The following is an 18,315-nucleotide window of genomic DNA, read 5'->3' as shown; positions in this document are numbered from 1 at the left end:
GTTAAGATAGGATTGAGCGGCTGTCAGGGCATAAATTAGTCAGTGGTGCACCAGTGTTTTCCGCTGCTAAGTTGGAGAAAAACACCAGAAATTTACCTGAACACACCTCACTTCCAGAACACCACACCCATCACATGTACATGGAATTACATGGCATATTCGCAGTTTCAGCACCAAATCAAAAACACTCAAAGTAATTAACCATCCGATTAATAACCAGCCAGGACATTACCCTACTAAATCTTGAGGATTTCTATTCAAGCATTACATTTAAAAGCCTTCATGTTTGATAAGGAACATTACTGAAAAGCATAATTCTAATTGTAGTAGAAAATCTAAAAAGAATTTGGGATGATTCCTGTTAGATCTGAAATTATTAAGTGGAGTAGAGAAAAACAGGCAGCTTCTAGAAAGTGTCCTGTAGAAGATTTCAAAGACCTCAAATTTTCAGAATGTAAATGAGTTATTTTACTGCAGAAAAAAGGGGTTTTGTATCATCTGCACCTGTAGCCCTATATGGGACAAGGCATTTTAAAGGGTTAAATTAAAGGCAGACATAAGCGTCCTACAGAAAACTCACTTAACTGATGCAGAATCCTAATGAATCCTAAATGAAAAAAAATTGATAGAATAATTTCTTCAACATACAATAGTAAGCAAAGAGGCATATTGTCAGGAATACCCAGGCAGGGAGACGAGGAGGCGGACACAAGTGCAGGTAGGGTGAAATAATAAATAATAATTTAATAAATAAATAACAAGTAACAAGAAACAAGTAAACACTAAAACACGGAACAGGGAGATATATACAATGAACTAGGGAATAAACTAAATGACTGAAAATAACCAGAAACAAACGAGAGGAACCAGAGAACTAAAACAAACAAACTAGATTCAAGATTCAAGATTCAAGATTTTATTGTCACGTCACAGAGTACAGGTGTACATGTGAGTGAAAAACTTGGGTGCAGATTCCCACCAATGCGCAAAGAATAATATTTACAAGAGAGTAATAAAATAATATAAAATATATAAAAAAAGGACATACAGATAACTTACAGTATAAACACTATTTACAATACACTTAATTACAATAAACATGATAACTTACACTATAGACAAATATTGCACAGAACAGATATGCACAGATGTAGATATGCGGATAGTGTGGAAGTAGTCAGTATGTGACAGTATAGCTATGAGTAAGTGCAGGTAAGGAATGAGTTGAGTGGGGAGTGCAGGGGGCAGAATGCTGTATAATATGGGAAAGTCTGATAGATGCAGTGTAAAGTAAAGTGCAGGGTGCAGAGTTTGTATGGGTGTCAGTGGGGTGGGTTGGGCAGAACACCGTTCTACTGGCTATTCCACAGCCTGGTTGCTTGGGGGAAGAAGCTGTCTCGGAACCGGCTGGTTCTGGTCTTCAAGCTTCTGAGCCTCCTTCCACTCGGCAGCTGTGAAAACAGGGAATGGCTTGGATGGAACGGGTCCTTCATGATCTTTTTGGATTTCCTCAGGCAGCGGTTGGTGTATAAATCCAAAAGGTTTGGGAGCTCAACCCCAGTGATGTACTGCGCTGTGCGCACAACCCTCTGCAGGGATTTCCGCTCCAGAGCAGTACAGTTCCCATACCAGGTGGTGATGCTGCCCGTCAGAATGCTTTCCACAGTGCAGGTGTAGAAAGTCCTGAGGATGCTGGGGTTCAGACCAAACCTCCTCAGCCGTCTAAGGAAGTACAGGCGTTGTTGTGCCTTCTTCACCACCCGTGTGGTGTGTTCTGTCCATGTCAGATCCTCGCTGATGTGAACACCCAGAAACTTGAAGCTGCTGACCCTCTCCACCGCAGTCCCGTTGATGGAGATCGACGAGTATGCTTTCTCCTGCTTCCTGAAGTCCACGATCAGCTCTTTGGTCTTGCTGACGTTTAGAGAGAGGTTATTCTCCTGGCACCAGTTTTCCAGGATGTTAACCTCCTCTCTGTAGGCCGATTCGTCGTTGTTTGAGATCAGGCCAACAATTGTTGTGTCGTCAGCAAATTTGATGATATAATAATAGAGAATATAATAATAAACAAACCAAACAGGGCAGGGAAATATATACAAGGGAAATAAACTAGAAAAATAAACAAGACTAGGAAGACTAAACGGAGCAGGGCAATAAACAGGGAAAATAACAAGGAACAGAGGCTATGAAACACGGATAAACTACGAAGTACAGAGAGACAAAACAACAGGGGAAGGTGCAAAGACCGACGGAGACAAAGTGGCACAGGAGATCTATTTAACAAACAGGAAACACACTAGAATTAGAAACACCTGGGGCTAGGGGGTGTAGCTACAATAAACACAGGTGGAAACGTACTGACAGGAGACACAGGGGAGCACAGGTCACGTGGGGAAGACACACAGAGACACGAGACGAGGCCAGGAGAAGCCTCCCCCTAAATGCGCAGCTCCCGAGGCGTGTAAAAACGAACCCCGGGGGGCGGCGGCAGGGAAAGGCCGGGAAAAACAGGAGACGAGAACGGGGACTGAAACGGAGACAGGACAGAGGACAGAGACTGGACGGGAGACTGAACGGGAGACTGGACGGGGAACTGAACAGGAGACGGAGACTGGACGGGGAACTGAACAGGAGACGGAGACTGGACGGGGAACTGGACAGGAGACGGAGACTGGACGGGGAACTGGACAGGAGACGGAGACAGGACAGGACACTGGACAGGGGACGGAGACCGAACAGGGGACTGGACATGAAACTGGACAGGAGACTGGACGGGACTGGACATGGGAACAGGGACGAGGACATTAACAGGGACAGACACAAACACAGTGACAGGGACAGGCACGGAGAAACCACCAGGGATGGGAACCGGAACAAACACAGACACGGGGACCAAGACAGGGAGAAACAGGGGTACAAAAAACATAGGTGGGTGCCCAGGGCTGGCAAAAGTCTGAGGCAAAGTCTGAGGAGCCAGCCTGGGCACAGTTCTGGGGTTAAAGTCCGGGGGCCTCGCTGCCTGCCTGGGTAAACGAGTCCTGGATCCAAACACAGTTCTGGGAGCAGGAACCGGTGGGGTGGCGACTCGGGCAGCGGGAGCAGGTGCTGGTGGCGCGGCGACTCTGGCAGCAGGAGCTGGTGCTGGCGGCGCGGCGACTCTGGCAGCAGGAGCTGGTGCTGGCGGTGCAGCGACTCCGGCAGCGGGAGCCGGTGCTGGCGGCGCGGCAACTCTGGCAGCGGGAGCTGGTGCTGGCGGCGCGGCGACTCTGGCAGCGGGAGCTGACACGGAGGCTTGAACAGCTGGAGCAGACACAGAGGCTTGAGAGGCTCGGCCACCGCAGCAGTCCCAGAGAGTGGCGTCTCAGCCGCGGGCTTCACTGAGTGCACCGTCTCGGCCGTGAGAGTCACAGAGTGCGGCTTTGCAGCCATGAGAGTCACAGAGCGCGGCGTCTTGGCCGCGGGCTTCCCGGAGCGCGGCGTCCTGGCCGCGAGCTTCACGGAGCGCGTCGTCTCGGCCGCGAGAGTCACGGAGCGCGGCTCGGCCGCGGGCTTCACGGAGCGCGGCGACTTGGCCGCAAGAGTCACGGAGCGCGGCTCAGCCGTGGGCTTCACGGAGCGCGACGGCTTGGCCGCAAGAGTCACGGAGTCACGGGAGTTGGGATGGCCTTAGGAGCTGTGCGGCCGAGAGCCGGGTAGAGTACAGCCCCAGGAGGAAACGGCAATGGAGTGCGGGCTGGTGCAGTGTAGAGCTCCTCTTCGTCCTCGGAGCTGCTGGGAGCGCACCCGAGAAAGTCCCATGGATCCCGCTCCTTGAGCCTCGGGTACACGGAGGCACCGAGGCTAACCGCACCAACCCTTAGCGCCCCCCCAAGAAAATCCTCCCCGGAAACGTACTGACAGGAGACACAGGGGAGCACAGGTCACGTGGGGAAGACACACAGAGACACGAGACGAGGCCAAGACGTGACACATATAAATTTTAGTAAAACCAAAAACATTCAATTTAGTTATAACCAGTCATTGATCCAGACTGAATATTTGTCATCATTACTCCATCTATCAATCATACAATATACACACCTGCAAATATATATGGCCCAAACTGGTTTATTTCATCAATGTTTTGCCTCTCTGTTTAATTTAAATAACTTTATTAGAGCTGGAGATTATCCCAACAATCAACCACTCAATCATCTCTGGTAATGTAAGGAACTTGCACTCTACCAATGTAATAAAGCAGTACATGGATGACTATGGCCTTAGCAACAGTTGGAGTGTAAGAAATCTATCTATAAAGCAGTATTTATATTCATCCTTAGCCCACCAATGTTCAGCAAGGATCAACCTATATATTGTCAGTTACTTGCTTATGTCCAATATTTCAGATAAAACAATTCACCCACTTGTCATTAGTGATCATGCTCCTGTATCTGTCCATACATACTCAAACACACACCAACATCCAGACAAAATGGTGCCTTAAATATTTTACTATTAGAATACTCTGATTTTAATACACAAATAAGGCGAGAGTGGGTATTCTATCTAAAGATGAGTGACTCTCCAGACATCTCATCCTCTCTGCTATGATAAGCTGGGAAGGCAGTCAGAGGCATTATCACATAAAATCTCACAAGAAAAACAAAAAAAAAATTGGAAGATACAATAGAACAGAAAATCAAACAATTAACAAACAATTATATATGAATCTAAGTGAACCAAAACAGAGTTTATAGCAGAATCATATATATATATATATATATATATATATATATATATATATATATATATATACAGTGGTGTGAAAAAAAGATTGTTTGTTTGCATGTTTGTCACACTTAAATGTTTTGGAACATCAAACCAATTTAAATATTAACAACACAGGTAAACACAAAATGCCATTTTTAAATGAAGGTGTTTATTATTAAGGGAGGAAAAACCTACATGTCCCTGTGTGAAAAGTGATTACCCCTAAACCTAATAGCTGGTTGGGCCACCCTTAGCAGCAGCAACTGCAACCAAGCATCTGTGATAACTTGCAATGAGTCTTTTACAGCGTTGTGGAGGAATTTTGGCTCCACTCATCTTTGCAGAATTGTTGTAATTCTGCCACATTGGAGGGTTTTTGAGCATGAATGGCCTTTTTAAGGTCATGCCACAGCATCTCAATCAGATTCAGGTCAGGACTTTGACTAGGCCAAAGTCTTCATTTTGTTTTTCTTCAGCCATTCAGAGGTGGACTTGCTGGTGTGTTTTGGATCATTGTCCTGCTGCAGAACCCAAGTTCATTTCAGCTTGAGGTCACAAACAGATGGTTGTACATTCTCCTTCAGGATCTTTTGGTAGACAGCAGAATTCATAGTTTAATTTTTCACAGCAAGCCTTCCAGTCCCTGACGTAGCAAAACAGCACCAGACAATCACACTACCACCACCATTTTACTGTTGGTATAATGTTCTTTTTCTGGAATGCAGTGTTTCTTTTACACCAGATGGGAGACACACCTTCCAAAGAGTTCAACTTTTGTCTCATCAGTCCACAGAATGTTTTCCCAAAAGTCTTGGGGATCAAGATGTGTTCTGGAAAAGTTGAGACAAGCTTTAATGTTCTTTTTGCTCAGCAGTGGTTGTTGTACTCTGCCATGTAGGCCTTTATTGTCCAGTCTCTTTCTGATGGTGGAGGCATGAACACTGACCTTAACTGAGGCAAGTGAGGTCTGTAGTTCTTTTAATGTTGTTGTGGGGTCTTTTGTGACCTCTTGGATGAGTTGTCGCTGCGCTCTTGCGGTAATTTTGGGCGGCCGGCCACTCCTGGGAAGGTTCACCACTGTTACATGTCTTCACCATTTGTGGACAATGGCACTCACTGTGGTTCGCTGGATTCCCAAAGCTTTGGAAATGACTTTATAACCCTTTCCAGACAGATAGATCTCAATTACCTTCTTTCTCAATTGTTCCTGAATCTCTTTGTATCTCGGCATGATGTGTAGCTTTTAAGGATCTTTTGGTGGACTTCACTTTTTCACACCACTGTATATATATAAAGTTCATCCGGAAAGTATTCACAGCGCTTCACTTTTTCCACATTTTGTTACGTTACAGCCTTATTCCAAATTGTATTAAATTAATATCTTTCCTCAAAATTCTACACAAAATACCCCATTATAAGTTTTCTTGAGAGTTTTGAAAATTTATTAAAATTAAAAAACAAAGAAATCATATTTACATAAGTATTCACAGCCTTTGCTTAATACTTTGTAGAAGGCTGTGTGCTTCGGATCGTTGTCTTGCTGAAAAATGAACCGTCGCCCCAGTCTGAGGTCAAGAGTTCTCTGGAGCAGGTTTTCATCCAGGATGTCTCTGTACATTGCTGCATTCATCTTTCCCTCTATCCTGGTTAGTCTGCCAGTTCCTGCTGCTGAAAAACATCCCCATAGCATGATGCTGCCACCACCATGCTTGACTGTAGGGATGGTATTGGCCTCGTGATGAGCAGTGCCTGGTTTCCTCCAAACATGACGCCTGGCATTCACACCAAAGAGTTCAATCTTTGTCTCATCAGACCAGAGAATTTTGTTTCTCATGGTCTGATAGTCCTTCAGGTGCCTTTTGTCAAATTCCAGACGGGCTGCCTTGTGCCTTTTACTAAGGAGTGGCTTTCGCCTGGCCACTCTGCCATACAGGCCTGATTGGTGGATTGCTGCAGAGATGGTTGTCCTTCTGCAAGGTTCTCCTCTCTCCACGGAGGAACGCTGGAGGTCTGACAGAGTGGCCATCGGGTTCCTGGTCACCTCCCTGACCAAGGCCCTTCTCCCCCGATCGCTCAATTTAGACGGCCGGACAGCTCTACGAAGAGTCCTGGTGGTTCCAAATTTCTTCCATTTACGAATGATGGAGGCCACTGTGCTCATTGGGCCCTTCAAAGCAGCAGAAATGTTTCTGTATCCTTCCCCAGATTTGAGCCTCCAGACAATTTTGTCTCTGAGGTCTACAGACAATTCCTTTGACTTCATGCTTGGTGTTTGCACTCTGAGGCTGCGTCCAGAAACAAGTGTCTCCTTTTTCCTACCGATCCTCCTCCTCTTCTCCGTGACCCGGAAACTGATTTTATGACGCCATCTTGCCGCCTGTCCGAATACCGTAGGAGACAAAAGAAGCCGCTTAAAATCCACCTGTAGTAGGCTTCCAACTGAGGTTACATCAGTGTATCCTACTCCGGAAGACTTTTAAGGATTTTCCAATTACATCACTGCATCCACGCCCACAGAGCACGTGAAAATGGGGAAGGCAACGCCCAAATATACGTCATAAACATATTAATTAACTAGGTTCCTTATCTAATTAAACAGCCAGTAAAGCAGTAATATAATTTATAGTTTAGATAAACTGTATGCTCAGTAAAACTATATTTATGACCCTATGTGTATCATGTTATACATATAAAACCATATATTATTCATAATATATATATATAATTTTAATAAATTAATTTATTTACTTATTTATTTTAACTTAGGGACTGATGAGGAAACCGAACCCCTAATAAGGCTGAGGTCAGACAGGGCTGCCAGAGTCACTGGCCAGAGATGCGGCCAAAAATGCGGCTGGGAGTAAACAGGATTTTATTGGAATATCTGAAGTTTTAGCTGTGTGTGATAGTAATGTTCTGAAACGTGCTGAAAGTGAGCGTTGTGATTGGCTCAGTTCATTGGTAGACAACATCCTATCTAAAAGGGATCAGCTGTCCCATTTCCCCAATTACAGCTCCTTCCCTCCATTCCTCCTCCTCCTCTCCTCTCCGCCATTCCTCCACCTTTTTCCGGGGTAGGAGAGGAGGAGTAGGAAAGGAGGAGTAGGTGAGGAGGAGTAGCAAAAGTTTCTGGACACAGCCTGACATGCAGTTAACTGTGGGACCTTATATAGACAGGTGTGTGCCTTTCCAAATCAGGTCCAATCAACTGGATTTACCACAGGTGGACTCCATTTAAACTGTAGAAACATCTCAAGGATGATCAGTGGAAACAGGATGCACCTGAGCTCAATTTTGAGCTTCATGGCGAAGGCTGTGAATACTTACGTAAATGTGATTTCTTAGATTTTTATTTGTCATAAATTTTCAGAACTCTCAAGAAAACTTTTTTCACATGTTCATAATGGGGTATTTTGTGTAGAATTTTGAGGAAAGAGATTAATTTAATACAATTTGGAATAAGACTGTAATGTAACAAAATGTGGAAATAGTGAAGCGCTGTGAATACTTTCCGGATGCACTGTATATAATGGCTGTAAAACTTCTGGAAAACATTGTTTATTTCTTGTGATTAATTATGTCTGATTAATATATGATTGAAAGGATAATTGATTTCTCATCTTTATGTTGAAGTTGGTTTGCCAAATATATACTATTTGCTTTGTTTTAGTATTAGTATTTCAATCACTGAATTATGATTTATATATATAGTTTCTGATAGCTGTTTAAAAAAACTCGTCTCTGAATCAAAACACACAGATGAAACCCACTATGAGATTAATAAATTACAGCCTGTGACAGTCAGTTAGCTTAACTTTATAATTAGCAATTAGGATTGCAGGATTACTGTAAGCTATAATTTAAAAAAAAATTATTTAGCTAACCAGTTAGCTAGAAGCTGGATGTTGTGGATATCCAGAATTTAGTTCTATACTTAGTTTAAATGAGTTTCTTAACCCTGGTCTCTGGCCTTAAATTGTATGTTTTCCAACTGATTAGCTAATTAACTACACTTTATAGTGTTAAATATTATATATCAGGATACTCATTGTAATATATGCATATAAAGGATATATAGAGCCTTAGTTCATATATATGAACTAAGGCTCTATATATCCTTTATATGCATATATTACAATGAGTATATATATATAGAAACGAGACGAGTCATTGGATAAATGCTGAGCTTTGTCCCGCCCATCGGACGCTCAGCGTCTCTGGGGGTCTATGGGGCAGTGGGCTGGCCTCGGCCGGCCCGGACGCTCAGCTTCTGCATGATGATTGGATGATCTGTCTGAGGCGGAGTCCCTTTTTGATTAACAGCGAAATGAGTGAATCAGCGATCTTTTAGTGTTCTGAGTTGAACCGGAGACTTTCATAATCCTTATAGCGGCATTTTCTTTATTAATAACGACTAGAGACAAATCAAGCTTCTATTTACGGTGCTTTTCTGATTAATTTAGTGCAAGAGGTGGGGAAAAGTAACAGGTATTTTCAGCTGTTCTGGTATGATAAAGTGAGCTGGCTGACTGGAAGTGCTGTAACAAATAAAATGTACTGATGGCCATGCCTCTTGATGAAACTATCTCAGGATATAAATGAACAGGGGCCAGTAGTAAGTATTGTGTTATCATTAAAAATAATTTAAATAATTTAAATTAATAAAGGGATTACTCAAGGAAATTTACCTGCATTTTTTCCTTTACCAACTTTAAAGATTTTGCGTAATGTTTTTTTACTGATCATTTTTTTGTTTATTCATGTCACAGCGTCTTTTTTATGTGTCTTTTTCTTACCTTTTTGTTGTGTAGTGAAAATAATGCCTTTTGTTTACAAAAAAAACATCTCAGGGAGAGTAGAATTTTTGTATAAATAAAACTACATATGTTAAGATGTAGGCCGAAATTGAGCTTCCCCTAGCTCCTTAAATGACCAGCATCCGCCACTGATATATATATATATATACAGTGGTGTGAAAAAAAAAAGATTGTTTGCATGTTTGTCACACTTAAATGTTTTGGAACATCAATCCAATTTAAATATTAGTTAAAGACAACACAGGCAAACACAAAAAGCTATTTTTAAATAAAGGTGTTTATTATTAAGGGAGAAAAAACCTACATGTCCCTGTGTGAAAAAGTGATTACCCCTAAACCTAATAGCTGGTCGGGCCACCCTTAGCAGCAGCAAGTGGTGTGCAATGAGGCAGAGAAGGGGCGACAATAAATGCATGTAAATAATTACATAATTTAAAATCAGGAAATATATATCATAGCTATTGTAAGTGTACAAATTTATTTTATACATTAGCTAAAATAAAAAAAAAAAACAGCAACTAATTTAAAGCATTAGTCTGTGTACTATATAGGACTCTTATCTGACTGACAGCGGTTTTAACCAATCAAAGCTTTTTAAAATGGCTTCTGCCCACGTCTCTGCGTGACCCTTCTCCTGATTTTTGAAGAGTGTAGTAATGAGTCTATTAGCAAAGTCGAAGGACAGTCTAACCAATCAGATTCATGATTTTCACTACGGGGGCGTGCCATGGCTGTGTAACCCCTTCTCAGTGCTGTTCTGAAGGGCTTAGTCATAAACGGAGCTCATTGTTGCCGAAGGGGTACCCACTATATTCACTGCACGCCACTGATATATATATGTATATATATATATATATATATATATATATATATATATATATATATATATATATATATATATACATACACACACAATTAACAGGGCTGAGCCCATATATATGCTTTTAAAGCTAGCATTTGAAGATGCTTAGAATCCATTTCTAATGTTTTTGCAGAAAATAAGAAATGGCTGAAATAACAAAAAAAGCAGAGCTTTCAGACCTCAAATAATGCAAAAAAACATGTTCATATTCATAAAGTTTTAAGAGTTCAGAAATCAATATTTGGTGGAAAAACCCTGTTTTCATGCCTCTTGGCATGTTCTCCTCCACCAGTCTTACACACTGCTTTCGGATAACTTTTTGCCATTACTGGTGCAAAAATTCAAGCAGTTCAGTTTGGTGGTTTGATTGTTTGTTTTCATCCATCTTCCTCTTGATTATATATATAGTTTGTGTTTTTTTTAGAGCTGTACATATACAGTATATAAATGAAATACTTACTTAAAGTTTTTAGAGAAATGCAGTATGCATGTACTAGAAGCAGCAGAATGCAAGTGAAGGTTTTAACTGTAAGAGCAGTGCGAGTAGACAGTAATCTACAGAAAAGAACAATTGTTTCTGCAATAAAATAAATATCAAGGACATTACTCTGGGAAATAAGTAACACAGTAATAGATTTGGCAAATATGAATAATGAAGTACATTTACAGTACAGTGGGTGCAAAGATGCAGCCCCAGGAAAAAGCTCTGTCTGAGGCTGCACGTGTGGGAGCAGAGCCTCCTGTAACCCCTGCCCGTGTGAAGGGTAAAAAGTCCATAATTCAGATAAGAAACGTCCTTGATGAAGTTTCTCACCCTGCCCAGACAATGTTTGTGGTAAATATCCTAAATGGTGGGTAACTGGGTGCCTGTTGAACGCAGTAGTTGCCATAACATACAGAGATGCAGTTGATGAGTATGCTGTCAATGGTAGAGCGGTTAAAGTTCACCAGGATCCTGTGACAAATGGAAATTTTCTTCAGTCTCTGCTCCTGCATCTTTTTGACCTGAAACTATGCATACAGAGGCACTTGAAGCCGCTCTACTGCAGTTCCTCTGATGTAGATTAGTGAGTAAGCCTGGCTTCTATCCTGAAATCTGTAATGATCGCATTGGTTTTCTGGGTGTTAAGCAGAAACACAGTCATGGGCGAACAGGAAGTAGAGAGTCGGGCTCAAAACACAATCTTGTGGAATGCTGATGTTCATGGTTATTAATAAGGAGGAGAGGTTGTATGATGTAACAGACTAGGTCTTTCAATTAGGACGTCTGAAATCCAGTTGCATATGAATGTGCTGATACCCAGATAGCTGAGCTTTGGGATCAGCATAAAGGGGATCACTGTGTTGAATGCTGCACTGAAATCAGTGAACAGTATTAAGAGTTCTGACAGTCCAGGTGGGTGTAAAGCACTGTGGAGATGGCTAAGATAGAGAACTGATGGCCAAGCTCTGATTCAACTTGCACAACAGAATCAACATTAGATGTGAACTGCTGCAGTTATCTCCCAATAATGTTAATTATATTGTGTTTAGAATATTATGTAGGCTATTTTAAAACATTTGCTACTTTAGTATAGATTCAGCCTTGTCAATAGAAATAATATACAGAAAATTATTTTTTTCAGTTTACCCTTATTACCCCAAATTTCCCAATTCAGTCAATCAGTCAAGACCTGACATTTGTTTCTTTAGTTTTGTAAAGCTACAAACATAATGTGATAAAGTATGAAGGTCAGATGACGAGGTGCTTATCAATAGTCTGCAGACACATTGCACCAATTAGCAGCTTAGAACAGGGGTCACCTGGCCTGCTCCTGGAGAGCTACATTATTCTCAAAGCTCTCCCTAAAGTCTAAAAAGGACAGTGCAGACACCAAACATCTTGGCTGATCTATTAAATTGGAGGTGTGGGGGAAAAAATCTTCTGGTGAACTATTGTTTTTAAGTGTGTTAAAAACGTTTTGTCTTTCTTTTTGCAGGCTTAGGAATTGCAGTATAGATGAGAAAGGCTGTGATGCTCTAACTTCAGCTCTGAGTTCTTACCCCACACACCTTAGAGAGCTGGATTTGCGTAAGAATCCAATGGGAAAGTCATTGAAACACCTCGTTGAACTGCTTAAGAAATCAAAATGCCAACTGAGGTAAGGAAATAACTCTAATTAACCTCTTACTTCAGAAGCGCCCTCTAGCCATCTACATGAAACCAGTCGCCAGAAATCTCCAACTAAAACAGCCTGTTTTTTCACATTGTTTACATGAGGAACACGCCTCTTCAACAAAATAGTCTTAAAAATATTATTATTACGTAAAATAACATCAGTTTATATTATAGACAATTCACTTACTATCACAGCATCCACAGTACAGCTCTGAACCGCAGATAAAATTAATAAAATAAAGTCCTTTATTCTCCTGCTCACTTCTCTTCACAAACATGCGTTTATTTTCAGCGCAACCGCAACGTAATATTCTCAAGCTCCTAGCGACCACGCAGTGTAACGTTTACATGTAAAGTTGTATGTGAATACAAAGCTAAGGATGTCCTCTTCTAGATTCTGTGGTTTTTATTGGTCCACAAACCACTATTTTTCTTATTTCGTCTTTTGAGCCAATGGCGTAAGCGCTGAATCACGTTGGTGTTCAGGGTTGTCCAATCAACTCAGGTCATAGCCTTTCTCTAGCATCACAAAAGTGATTGACACCTATTTCAACCAATAGTCCACCCTCAGACAAAACATTGACACGTAATTTGCCCTGATTGGTCTCCTAATGGCTGTTGGAGGGGCATGCCAAACCGTCACCACGTGGTGCGCTGTCTCCAAAAAAAACAACAGCGCTGAACTGCATGGAGCACACAGCACGCACACGTGTGACTTTATGTGTCATTTTATCCAAAAAATATTAATCTCACTCTGAAATGGATTTACATTAATTTGATTTATCACAAACAAACGAAAAAATATTATAATATATATACGTGTTGTATAGAGAAAGCTTCTTCCTTGTATTTAGAAAGGTTGGGGCACTCTGGAGACGCCTGGTGGACACCTAATATAATGCTGTGTAGTTCTTTTATTCTTGCTTGTATCTTTTTCAAATTTTGTAATTTGTTAGTTAAAACCCTAATAAACCAGGAAATGTAGAGAATGATTGCCTATTCATCACCAACATCCATACACACATTATAAACTCCAAATATGACATGCGCTTTTTTTTTTTTTTTTTTTTTTTTTACATTTTCCTCTGCATTTAATGTTCTCAAATAGAACCTAAATAATGAACATTCCCTCTTGGAAGTGAATTACTGTTTTGGTCTACTTCAGTTTAAGCCCTGAATGGTCATTGTGCTATATGTAAAACTGAAGATATCCAGTGTGATAGCATAGTAGTGCAAATCGCATGAAAATGAGCAAAAAAATGGATCTGCAGTAAAGGGTTAAAGAAAATGGCACATATATACACAATAGTCAACTGCCATTTACCAACCAAAAGGAATAAGGCCTTGCATAATAAGTCTGATTGTCATCAGATTTTAATTGCTTACAGAATGATGAACCTTAGATAAAAAAATATCAATGGCTATAAATACAACACTGGAAGAATACATGTACTCGTGTCTAATATATGAATTCTTCAATTGTGCATGCAGAATATGAAGGTAAAATATGTATTTTTGGGCAGGCGTCAGAGGAGGTAGTGGCAAGCATCTCATTGTCCTCTGGCATCACCAGAACTGCTGTTCAATGCAAGAAAATGTACAATGATTTCAGGAGACAGGGAAACAATTTTTATATTTTGTATTCTGTTTATTGGTTATGTAAAAGTTAACTGCTGCACGTTAATGTGTGTGTAACAAGTTGGGGGGGTGTATGGATGCCTGTGTTTTCTGTTTTCTGCCAAGATAACAATACACCAGAAATATACCTGAACACACCAAATGTTAAGACTACCAAACCCATCAGCAAATACAAGTACAGGCATAGGCAGAAGGTGTAAAAAAGAAGGGTGTATGGTTGCAATGATAATAAAAAAAAGCTTTTTTCTTAAATGGGACCAATCATATTTCTTCAAAAATTCTAAATAAGAGGAATTATAGAAAAACATAAGATTTAATAAAGCACAGCTTTGAAATTATGTATGGTTGTACAACTGTTTTTACGAAGCACCATGGCATAATCAGACATGACTAGTTGACACACATACAGTAAATGTGTTCTGCTGTGTAACATTATTAATTTTGCATTTACAGGGTAGATCGTTCTTTTTTTAACTGGGGTGCATGGAGATCATATGTCTCACCCACAAATGAAGAGGAAGAATCATCAGGAAATGAGGACGACCAAACAACAGGCCAAAGTGATGTGGATACAGATAAGAGAATCACAGACCAGAGTGAAACAGGTCAAAGTGATGTGGATAAAGAAAAGAGAAACACAGACCAGAGTGAAACAGGTCAAAGTGATGTGGATACAGATAAGAGAAACACAGACCAGGGTGCAACAGGTCAACTTCAGGGTGAAGAGACAATGGAATTTACAGATGTGTTCTAATTTTGAAACCAAAGGAAAACTATTGTGACTATAACAACAGAGAACGACTCATTTTAGCAGTGTAGCAAAGTGAAGTATAATTCCATCAGATTAGGTTTGAATTGTACGGGTAATGTTATTGGTTCAGTTTTTCATAAAATGCTCTTATCTAAGGGCAGGAAAAAAGTGGTAGAGCATGACTGGTAGACTGGCATCCTCTAAAAACACATAATGCCAGCAAGATGTACCTGCACATTTTTAGTATAACACAAAACATTTATCACTTTCTTTAAGACAGAATATTTGTAACTATTCTAATTACATATATGTAATAATGCCGCTATTGCTCTTCCAATGGTATCCTACCTAATCATAGACTGAGTGTTGTGAAAAGTAGGGAAAAGGGAAAAGGGATAGTGAGAAACAGCAGCAATCATGCAGAGAATAATGAAACTTTAAATAAATAAAAGGATGTTGTTCTATACAGGATAGTACTGTACTGCTGATTGGCTGCAGCAAAAATGTTCCTGCAAACTCTCTAATTTTCTCTTTATTTAATACAATAATATTTTTTATAATGCCTTTTAGAAATATTGTTATAATGCCTTTTTGCATCATTGTTTTTGTTGCTATTTCTTTAATTATTGTCATGCTTGTAATAAGGACATTGATCATAAATCGACCTGTAATCGTCCTGAATATATTTTAAACCTCTCTGCTTGCCTTGACCATAGTTTGTGATAAAGCCCAAATACGGCTGCCTGTGACTCCTTTATGTTACAAGCTGGTAAATAAAACTCTTCTCATGCACTTTTATAGACAACACAACTCTTTATACCTGGTTTAACATTTCCCAAAAGGAATATCAAACAAGCATGCAGAATAGTAGTGTTAATGGGATGGTCAGGGTATGTTCTGTTGCCATGTGATTTATGTATTAGATAACTTCTTGAGAGCTCAAGTTGTTTAGTTGGTCATGCAACAAATTATTAAGTCTGTTATTCACTCATTAATTATTCACAGCTTATTCCATTTTGGGTCGAGGGGAAGCCGGATCCAATTCTGGCAGTCATTTTAGCGGATAAATGACTGCAGGATACACCTGACAGGTCGTCCATCCATTGCAGAGAAAAAATTACATTTAAGGGTAATCACATGTTTAATGACTTTAATTTGTAAAAGAAATGTTGGCCTTTTTATGTTTGTGTTTGACAATGTTTTGTTTTATCCACTTTTGTTTAGCCTCTTAACATGCCCTGGCCTTCCGGCGGGCCAAAAATATGATATTTAATATCTGGCTGTGTTTATAAATACTTATAGGTTCAATATAGACACCCAATATGCCATTTTAAAGCTTTTCATTTATCTAGCCTATTTAGCTGTATCTCATTTCAGAAAATAAACATTTAGGGCGAAATATGCCTAGTTTATGAAAGTTATGAAATATTATTTTCATATTTGCGTTTTTCGTACGTCCATATTTGATTGAATGCGGACATGTTATACACCATTCGAACCATCTGCCCCTCCGGATTACAGAACTGTGCTCCGTTTTATTCCTGAATTAGCCAAAAGAGTGTGTTACACTGTGTGTTTAGAGTTTAAATCTGCTTGTGTTTCGCTTTGTGTTTAACGTTACCTCAGGACACTCGAGACACACACCCAACCCCCTCCAGCGCTTCCCCCACACTCTTACCTTCAAAACGCAATCCAGTAATTCTCACATATATCCAAACAGTGCTTGAAATAATTTGAGGCAGAAAAAATAATATCATTTTTAACGCGTTATTAAAAGCGGATTATTGGTCGCTCCACGAATCCAGAAATGAGCTCTGTCAGCCAATCAGGTACCGAGTTCTGCCATCTGTAAGGGAGGGTGGGGGCTGTTCGGCCACAGAGCTCTGACTCTCAGAGAGTTCCCTCTCGGCAGGAAGCGCTCTGTTAAAGAGATTTCTGTTTTTATATGAGTAGACCACACAAAAACAGCCTTATTACTGCAAAATGAGTTATAAAAGTGTTAGTTTTTATTCTTATAAAGTTTCCAGTCCTTTGGAGAAAGAAAAGACCATTACTGGTTCAAATCACAATAATATCTAACCAGTGAAAGGGAGCAATTTTATATGATGATTGTAAACACATTATAGCAAAATGTGGAGCTGCCAAAACCCTTCTTCCATATAAATAGTTCATTTTATATGTCTGAAAATAAATAAATAAAATAGAAAATCTGAAAAGCGCCTAAAAATGTTCCTGGTTTTTACCATATTTTGGCCATTACATGTTCAATTGAATAATGAAAGTGCCTTAAATGAATTGTGTAAAGGCTTCTAAGTAATATTAATTCATAGAATTGACTCTGAATTATTTAATATTAGAGTAATAAGCCTTCAAATTTGAGTATGTAATTTCAGGCGGAAAATGGTAAAAATAGGCTTGGAGCTTAAGAGGTTAGAGTACATTTTGTTTAAATATCTAAAATAATCCACTATATTTACTACGCACAGATAACAGAATAACAGAAAGGATTAAGGAGACTGATGCAAGCACATTTAATTAATTACAATGTCACATTTAAGACAGATGCACTGTAAAAAATGCCTGATCTGGTATTTTGAGTCACTGAAACAATAAAACGTAAATGTCAGGCCAACACATTTTAGTGTGGTATTGTGCCAACTGGATTCTTTATATTGCCTGAACAGGCAATTTTGAGTTACATGATGCTGCTTGGTTCAACCAACTTTTATTTACTACACGTGTCAATGCTCTTTCTACAGTGTTGGTTCATACAGCTTTCCCATAAGGCTCCTGGCACAATATATTTGCATATTAGGCGTGGCCTATCCTTTACTTAACATCTTTGTGTTGTCTGTTGCCCAAAGCTACCTTATCCTAGTCGTGTAGTAATATAATTTATGTGTTGATTGCCCTGCCTCAGTGTTTGTAGGCTGTAAGAGCACATTAACTTTATTCTGTGTTCCTCGTGCTTACAGTGTGTTGGCTTGAAGCTACAGAGTTCACTCTTGTTCTACGGCAGTGTTATGCTGTCAATGTTGACAGTTCTATAAAAATATGCAAAATATGCTGAAGATACCTGTAAATATTAAATAAATGTTATTTAGATCCACAATGCTTGAAACTGTCGAGGTAATTAAACTATTGTTGTATGAACAAAACTCAGTTAAGTTGAATTAACTTAAAATGTTATATATTTACAGCTTAACATTTAAGACTTGTAAGGTCAACTTAATTTTGTAAGTGCAGAGAACAACAGGGGATTGTTTGTCATCCAACATTATGAACTCACTCATTGTTTTGCTGTTGCTGAAGGCAATCAAACTCTAGTATAACGTGTTTT

The 18,315-nt window shown here is 40.0% G+C and overlaps 1 protein-coding gene across 1 annotated transcript in view; it reads left to right on the top strand.

Annotated features, from left to right (window-relative positions):
* Positions 1-12,573, top strand: part of LOC111192012 (ribonuclease inhibitor-like) — a 30,119-nt gene extending 17,546 nt beyond the window's left edge. Inside the window, exon 8 of the mRNA XM_049475740.1 lies at positions 12,408-12,573. Coding sequence (XP_049331697.1) covers positions 12,408-12,573 — 166 coding nt within the window. The remainder of the gene's footprint in view (positions 1-12,407) is intronic.
* Positions 12,574-18,315: the final 5,742 nt, after the last annotated feature.

Source organism: Astyanax mexicanus, chromosome 3 (assembly GCF_023375975.1).
Source record: "Astyanax mexicanus isolate ESR-SI-001 chromosome 3, AstMex3_surface, whole genome shotgun sequence".
NCBI lineage: Eukaryota > Metazoa > Chordata > Actinopteri > Characiformes > Acestrorhamphidae > Astyanax > Astyanax mexicanus.
Note: the sequence above shows the minus strand (reverse complement) of the source record. Positions and strands in the feature narration are given on the sequence as shown.